This window comes from Coffea arabica, chromosome 7e, assembly GCF_036785885.1.
Source record: "Coffea arabica cultivar ET-39 chromosome 7e, Coffea Arabica ET-39 HiFi, whole genome shotgun sequence".
NCBI lineage: Eukaryota > Viridiplantae > Streptophyta > Magnoliopsida > Gentianales > Rubiaceae > Coffea > Coffea arabica.
Genome location: NC_092323.1, coordinates 35926869 through 35935786, shown reverse-complemented (window position 1 = coordinate 35935786; position 8918 = coordinate 35926869). Strand labels below are relative to the sequence as shown.

Genomic DNA, 8918 nt, shown 5'->3' with positions numbered 1-8918 from the left:
TTTCATTGTCATGTTCATTTTTACCATAGTACCTCTTAGAAGTAGTTGTTTCAGATCAACTTTTGCTAGAATCTTCAAATGTCCCCTTTCCTTACTGCCAATATTTGGTATGATGACCTCCTTGACCCATGCAAACACATTTCCTATCCTTTTCCCAGTTTCATTTGTCATCCAGTGGAGAGCGAGATTCCAAATCTAGATCTTGCTTAGAGTTCTATCATCTTATTCTAGCCCTTCTTTCGACTGTTCTACAACAAACGACTGTCAGCATATATCCATTGTTTCCTTGCTAGAACCCTATTTATCTCGTGTGGGTAGACACCAAATTTTTGTCAATTTTTAATGTTTTCTTGAATTTTTTCTATTTAATGAATTATTTATTTTTTTGTATTTTAATGTATATTTTTCTCATTTCACAGGTTTGTTTTAGAAAAACAAAAACAAAAAAAAAAAGAAAAAAAAAAGAGAAGATAAAAATCTTCCCTTGATTATCTCTCTTTCACCAAATACACTATTGATCCAATTTTGTACTTAATGTTCCAGGCATCTTTCTTTTCATTTGATGAGAAACCCATCATTTGATCAACAAAAAATTCCACTCATTTTCTTACACTCTCTCGGCTCACTTGTAGATTCCACTTCACAAATAGACACAAAAAGAAAAACTCCAACAAGTTCTCGGACACCCTTTTGGCCTTTCTTCTTCTTTTCTTCCAAACAACTAAAAAAAAAAAAAAAAAAAAAAAAAAACTCTCTCTCAGCTCATGGTAACTCCCTCCCCTTCTCCCCCTTGGACATCCTCCCACTCTCACAAAGACAATTCCATCTCAATCACCATCACTACCATCAAGTTCCACAACATCAGGAAGCACAGGTCTTTTTCTAATTCATTTCTATTTTCTTTTGTTTTTTTTTATCCTTTTTGTTGGCTCATCTTAGAATCACATTTTGTTTTTTTTACTGGATGTTTTCATTGTTCATTACCCGTTTAAGCTTCGTCTTATGGTTGATTTATTTCTTGTACTCATGCCTGTGGTTGTTGGTGAAATTTTTTGGGTCAAGAATAAGCAAACCTGATGGACTAAAACCTGATTTCATTATGCTTTGTTTGTGTTCGATAAAATGTCTCAATGAATGACTAAGTTAAAGAAGTTAATTTTTTTGTCCATATTTTCGTTAAAATAGATTACCATTAGCGAGTACAGGGCCTGGAAAGATGTTTGGTTATCCAAAATTTAAGTTTTGACCTAAAAAACAAGGAATGGGTTTTTCAAAAATTAGGGGCTGTTTTGCCTTAATTCACCCTTTTGTTGTTGTTTTCTTGTCAAACTAAGATCATAGTTGCATTGTAGAAGTTAGAGAAAAATGCAGTTTTGGTACCTAAACTATGACGCAGGAGCGGTTTTAGTCCCCAAATTTTGGACGAAAGCAAATGTGGTACCCGATCTTTCAAATTTTGAGCACATTAAGTACTTTTGACAATTTTTTCTGAAATTGCTACCGGAAAAAGTCATGTGACAGTCACATGTCCGGACACAATTATATAAAAAAGGGCCAAAAAAATGTCAAATGCCATTCTAATACTAAATATTAAATTTAAGGACTAATAACGTAATAAACAAAAAACCTAAGGACCCAAGGACTAAATAATATCATGAGTCAATTAAAAAATAAAAGAATAAGACAACATCACATAGTATCTGTTTCGTTCCTCTTGCTTCGCGCTCAAATAGAAAACCCAAGAACCGAACTTCAACAAAAATTCAAGTTGGCTCCAAAAATTCGAAAAAACTTGGCAGATTCTGGGGAGCATCAAACAATTGTGAACCGATATGTCAATCAAAAGCGAAGAATTGAATAATGAGCCACCCCCAAAGGATGGTAAGTAAATACGGCTGACCTCATCTAATTTTTACAGCAATATTGAGTTTAGGGTGAAATTAGAAGTAACAAAATATCATTTATCATCTGAAAAAACTAATCTTTGGGAGTGTTAAAGCAAATGGACAATGGATTCTCCTAGAAATTACAAAAATAGTTTTAATCCAGAGTATAATCAACTGTATATCCCATTTTTATGTTTCAATATTTGTTAGTTGTAGCTAAAATATCAAATTTTTTTTGCATTGCAATCGGCATTTTATAAGTGGTTTTGTTGGAGTATTAAACCCTTAGTATTAATTTGAATGTTGATCAATATGTCTTAATTTTCTTACATACATAATAGTGATATGTGCTCTCGTTTAACTGTTTGAACTATTCTTCTTAAAATATAGGAAATGGTAGCACTAAAATCACCATGAGATGCTATATTTGGGGAAAATGTATAAATGGGCCTGATGCACATTATGAGGGAGGGGAAATATGTGTGTTTGATTATGTAGAAGTGACTGGGATTAGTCTGTTTGAGATGGATAGAATGCTTGAAAATGAAGCAAGGGTCTACGGCGATAAAAGGTACCATATTCTTGTAGAAGAGTATGGATTTCGCAGGCTTTGGCATGATAAGGAATTATATGCTTATTGTGCAGATTATCTAGATTATGGTAGGCGTGTTGACTTGTACATTGAGGTTTCTTTTGCTGAAATTTTGAGGTTACAAATGGGGTATGATTATGAGGAGGATGATTATGATGATGATTATGTTTTAGAGGGAGGTATAAATGGTGAATCTGAAGAACACAATGGTTGCAATTCAGATGCTAGCTCAGGGGAATTCTCTGGTAAGGACTCGGACTATGAGATGGAGGAAGAGGATGATGATGATTATGAAGATAATGTAGATCAGAATGTAGAATGGTTGGGGATTGAGAATCAAGTAGAAGAGGAAAGAAAAATGATTGCTAAAGGAAAAATGATTGCTGCAGCTCAGAGGGATATAGGAAGTGATTCTGAGAGTGATGTTGATAACTCTGATGTAGATGCTGCGCCAGATTCTGAATCTGATTTTGAAAGTCTACATGGAAGTGGTGATGAACAATGTAGGAAACCACCAATGTTTAATCCCAAGGACATGCATAATCCTAAAATTAAACTTAAACAATATTTTAGCAACTTCAAGGAGTTTAAGGAAGCGGTCAGAACCTGGAATATAAAGAGAGGAAGGCCATTTAAGTTTGTTAAACATGACAAAGTTAAAGTGATGGCCAAGTGTCCTAGAGAAGGTTGTGATTGGTACATCTATGCTAGAAAGTTGAGTGGGGAAGGCAGTGTGCAAGTTAGAACCTTTCAAAAGAAACACAAGTGTGGGTTCTCTTACCATAATGAAAGTGTAAGATCAAGTTGGGTGGCAAAAAATTACTGTGAGACAGTTAGAGAAAATCCGAGGCTAGATCTTAAGAGCTTTACAAATAAGGTAATGAAGGAAAATAAATGCTTTTTAAGTAAGTATCAAGGCTATAGAGCAAAAAGAGCTGCCACAAAAATTGTGCAAGGGGATGAGACTGATCACTATAAGAAACTGCCTGATTATATCAATGAAATAAAGAGGAGTAACCCTGGAACTACTGTGATTATGAAAGTAGTAGATGGGTATTGTGATGCTGTCACAAGACAACAAAAGTTTCAAAGATTGTACATGTGTTTTTCTGGGGTTAAACAGGGATTCCTAGCTGCTTGTAGACCTATTTTTGGCTTGGATGGGACATTCTTAAAGGGTCCAGCAGGAGGGGTATTGCTAACTGCTGTGGGAGTTGATCCTAACAATGGATTTTATCCCATTGCTTATGCTGCAACTGAGGGGGAAACCAAAGATTCGTGGATGTGGTTTCTAACATTGTTGAGAGAGGATCTTCAAATTGAGAGAGACTATGAATGGACTATAATGAGTGACAAACAAAAAGGTATCATACAAGCATGTGAGGCAGTGTTTCCAAATTGTGACCATAGATTTTGTGTTAAACATCTACACAGTAATTTTTCAGTTGCTGGATTTAAAGGAACAACTTTGAGACGTGCACTATGGAAAGCTGCTAAGGCAACCACACTTGCAAAATTCAGTACAAAAATGAGGGAATTGGCAGAAATTGACATTGAGGCTGCGAAATGGTTGGGTACAAAGCAGCCTATTGAATGGACTAGATCACACTTTAGAACCTTTTCCAAGTGTGACATGTTGCTAAACAACATATGTGAGTCATTTAACAGCAAGATTCTACATGCTAGAGAGGAGCATATTGTGGGGCTGATGGAATCTTTGAGGCACTATGTAATGACCAGATTGCAGCAAAACAGAGATATGGCTAAGAGCAAGTGGAAGAAATTGAAATTCTGCCCAAGAATCATGAAAAGAGTGAAGAAAAACATGGATATGGCTACTCAATGTTTTCCTATTAAATCAAATGATGATGATTATGAGGTTGGCTGCCCTTATGGAGAAACATATTGTGTTAATATTAAAGAGAGAATGTGCACTTGTAGGAAATGGGATCTTACCGGGATTCCATGCAGCCATGCAATTTCAGCAATCTGGATAGCTCGTAAAGACCCTATGGACTTTATTGATCAATGTTATAGTGTTGAAGCCTATCTCAAGTGCTATGCTAATTGCATTTTGCCTGTCAATGGGGAGCATGATTGGACACATACTCATGTTACACCTCCACTTCCACCAACATATGGAAGAGCACCAGGAAGGCCCAAAAAACTGAGGAAAAAAGGTGAAGATGAAATACAACAGAAAAAAGAGAAAGGGAATAAAATGAGTAGAGTTGGGCAAGTGATTAAGTGTAACTACTGTGGTGAGAAAGGGCATAACAAAAGGTCTTGTAATATTCGGAAGGAGCAACTTGAAAATGCTGCAACTGAAGGCACTCAAGCTACTCATAGTGCAAGCCAACAAGTAGGATCTTGCACTGAGCTATTTGAAATATCTCTTAATGAAGCCTCATCTCAAACTGGTGCTGATACAACAGTAGACAATCAATGTGTAAGTAAAATTAAACTAAGTTTCATTAGTTATAATATTCATTATGTTATCCATATTAAGTTAGTTAATAATCTGTGTGCAGGTAAACACATGTAGTGGACCCGCTAAGACGATTGCAAGAAAAGGAGCAAAAAGAACTTCTGTACTCTCTCTTGTAAGATTTCTTATACTTGTGGCACTGGTTTTCTCTTACTTTATTTAAAGTGACAAATATCTCTTTTGGTTGATGTAGGAAAACATTGTGCTTCCAAATCAGAGGAAAACAAAGGCACAGAGATCTCAACGACAAAACATGGCATCTACTGAAGATATAATTTCGTCTGCTCCAACTCCAGAACTTAACTTGCATCAAGTGTCCAACATTCCATTGCCTCAGATGCCGTATATGAGTCAACCTGATCCAGTCCAAGTTCCCAATTTTCATATAAGAGATACAAAGTCTTGTACAATAACAAATATTACTGGTGGTCAATCTGCTGGGGGATCTTCCAATGGCTAATGAAATTGAGGCTGCGTGAAGTGAATCTATCTTAATGAACATTATCCCTTGTAACAATGCTTTTGTACAACTGCATCATATTTGGTACCTTATGTAACATTACCGTGTTACTGGAAAGTCATCTTTTGTTGGATTAACCAGTTGGATTGGACATATATTTTGTAGTGGTTTTGACTCTGTGCAATTGTTTGTAAGATTTTAGTTCACTGGAACTTGATGAGTTTACTTATTGTGGTAACTTTGTGAGTCCTACTGGAGTTGAACTTGCTGCAGAAATTGCTGTTGATTTTCCAGAAAAGAAGGTTGTTTTGGTGCATGATAGACCTAGGTTGCTAGAGTTTATTGGACCCAAAGCTTCCAACAAGACTTTAGGCTGGTTGAAAAACAAAAATGTAGAAGTGAAATTGCAGCAATCTATTCAGTTGGTTAGAAGTTCAAATGGAAGCAACGCTTACATAACTTCATCTCGCGAAACAATTAAAGCAGGCTGCCATTTTCTGTGCACTGGAAAACCAGTGGGTTCGGCGTTTTCTCTTAGTATAAAACCATGTTAAAACAGGGCATGGTCTTTTGTTTAGCATAATCACGTAATATCCATGCTTGAACAAGGCATGTACTTGACTAATTCCAGTACATAATCAAGTCACAAATGAGCTCCAATTCTAGTACATCAATCCCAAAGAATTCTTTTTTTTCCCATCCATAATGCAGAAATTAATCTGCTGAATAACATTAATAACATCCATAAAAAGGGTCCAATAACATTCATTTCATAACAACAAAATTAAAGGGGTAAATCCAAAAAAGTGCCAAATTATAATACTACTAATAGAACCTCAGACTTAGTAAATCCAAGAAACAAAACAACTTAAGCAATGAGAACAACAGCCCCACCAGCTTCCTTAATCTTCTTCTCAGCAGTCTTGGAAACCAGCTTGACCTTAAAAACAACAGGTTGATTTTCAGGCAAAACTCCCTTACCCATAACCTTAAAGTATCCGAACTGGGTGATATCAATCAAAGGGACGTTGTCCTTGGTAGCTTTTGTCCTTAGCTTCTTGAGGAACCAAAGACCAGAGCTTATCGATGTTGACAATGAGGCAATGGAATTTGTTACGGAGCTTGTGGAAGTACCTCATACCAACTTTTCCAAAGCAACCCGGATGGTAATTGGGTTTTCTATTTGAGAGCGAAGCAAGAGGAACGAAACAGATACTATGTGATGTTGTCTTCTTCTTTTATTTTTTTAATTGACTCATGATGTTATTTAGTCCTTGGGTCCTTGGGTTTTTTGTTTATTACGTTATTAGTCCTTAAATTTAATATTTAGTATTAGAATGGCATTTGACATTTTTTTGGCCCTTTTTATACAATTGTGGCCGGACATGTGACTGTCACATGACTTTTTCCGGTAGCAATTTCAGAAAAAATCGTCAAAGGTACTTAATGTGCTCAAAATTTGAAAGATTAGGTACCACATTTGCTTTCGTCCAAAATTTGGGGACTAAAACCGCTCCTGCGTCATAGTTTAGGTACCAAAACTGCATTTTTCTCGTAGAAGTTATAAGGAGTGTTGTAGTATAAATTTTATGATTTTTTATGAAATTTTGAGTGTTTTAAAAAAATAAAAACTGGACTATCTTTTTGCAATGTCACCACTTTTGATTCATTTTTGTAAAAACTAAACCAAAAAACGGATTCTACGTGAAAAATCAAATGGGAGGTGTATTTTGGTAAAATTTTGTGACTGGAAAGGTCACCGGCGACAGCGCCGCTGGCAGCGGCTGAAGCTTCAGCTTGTCCGAGAAGAAGAAGAAAAGAAGAGGAAGAAGAAGAAGAAAAAGAAAATAAAATAAAGAAAAAGAAAGAAAAGGAAAGAAAATAAAAGATATGTTAGGCTGTTTTTTTTTTTGGTGGGCTTGTTTCTTGATTTTCATTTGGGCTAAAGTTTTTCTTTTTTGGGCTATGGGATTATTTTACACTTGGGCTTGCATTTCTTTTTAATGAAAATAGCCTGCATTTCTCTTTGGGCCAGAGCAGTCTAGCTCAAGCAAAAATGAAGGACCTAATTTCGTTTGGTTGTCTTACAAAAATCAGAAAACGAATTTTGCACCTTAACTCCTGATCTTTGGAGTAATTTCACTGTGACCTTAAAAATTTTGAATTTCTTTCAATTAGATCCTTAATTTAATATGAATTTAACCCCTATACTTTATTTTTATTTAATTTTGACCCATAAGCTTTTAAAAATTATATTTTTGACATCAAGAAATTTCTAATTTTTTGCAATTTAGTCCCTAGTGACTTTGATACTCTCTCTATTATGGTTATTTCTTTTCTTTAGTAGCTAATTATGTTACTCTTGAGTGTATTCAACTAATAATTTTTAGATGTCCTTAAGTTTCTTTATGTTTGATATATGAATTTAGTACTTTTATTATTATTATTATTTCCAATTAAATTGGTGTCATGATTCTTTTATTCATTTTGAGTATAAATAGGGCAATTTGATTCCATTTAGTCACCACTTCAAAAGGGAGATACCTCTATTATTATTTAAATGTCAATTACGTGCTCCTATGTGCTCCTACGTGTTATTATGTGTTTATATATTTTTATATGCTTTGTTATTTATTTGATTCAAATGTTCATTCAAATTTCTTATGTTTGTTTAGTTAATTTTATAATTATTTGGGAGGTATTTAAATACTTCAAGATGTAATAGATAGGTAATATTTTTGCAAAAAATTGTAATTAGATAGACCAATGTAATAGATAGAATAAGTAGGTTATTTTATCATATTTTCCCCACTTTAGACTATAATTAGGTCTCCTATTGTAATAGATAGAATAGATAGGTTTATTTCATTATATTTTCCCCCATTTTAGATTATAGTTAGACTCCCGCTGTAATAAATAGGCTTTGCGTGTCTATGTGTTTATATGTTTTATCAGTTTTTCTTAGGATTTTTGCATCTAAATATTATATTTATGTGTTACGCGTTACGTGCTCTTATGTGTTTATTTATTTTAATTTATACCTTATTCGTTTCACTAGATATTATGAATGTATGACGTCACCACACTAGTCCAACGGTAGTTGTGGCTTCTCCTTCTGTTTACTTGCTAGTAAGGATTTCTATGAATGAGTTAGTTTAACGCTAGATCCTTAAATCGTTCATGCGTTAGATTCATCTTTTGCGTGACATTCATTACATTTTCATGCATATTTTTTATTTAAGATTTTTTCTCATTTGCATGATATTTCATATTATATTATCCTCTATCCTCTTTATGTGTTAATCATATCATTTATAATTGCATCTCATTTAAGAAATTGTAAAATAAGTTAATTCATTTGCTTGTTTAGATTAGGAGAATTACTCTTCGAATATGAGAAATGGGCAATTATAACTCTTTAGTTTAAATATTCTGTTATTCCCTGTATAAGAAAATTATGTCACGAGTTTTTACCTCCCGTATCCATTATAT

At 34.4% G+C, this 8918-nt stretch overlaps 1 protein-coding gene across 1 annotated transcript; it reads left to right on the top strand.

Moving 5' to 3' along the window:
- Positions 1–462: 462 nt before the first annotated feature.
- On the top strand, positions 463–5482 carry LOC140011435 (uncharacterized). Its single transcript, XM_072060271.1, has 4 exons — positions 463–874; positions 2277–4927; positions 5010–5081; positions 5160–5482. The coding sequence occupies exons 2-4, from the start codon at positions 2300–2302 to the stop codon at positions 5424–5426; spliced, it is 2967 nt and encodes a 988-aa protein (XP_071916372.1). The 5' UTR covers positions 463–874; positions 2277–2299; the 3' UTR covers positions 5427–5482.
- The last annotated feature ends 3436 nt before the right edge of the window (positions 5483–8918 follow it).

Excerpts from the sequence above, each read along its gene's own strand:
- LOC140011435 (XM_072060271.1), top strand. The coding sequence starts at position 2,300 with ATGAGATGCTATATTTGGGGAAAATGTATAAATGGGCCTGATGCACAT. Across the intron at positions 4,928-5,009 it reads CAACAGTAGACAATCAATGT|GTAAACACATGTAGTGGACC; the intron begins GTAAGTAAAATT and ends ATCTGTGTGCAG. Across the intron at positions 5,082-5,159 it reads GAACTTCTGTACTCTCTCTT|GAAAACATTGTGCTTCCAAA; the intron begins GTAAGATTTCTT and ends TGGTTGATGTAG.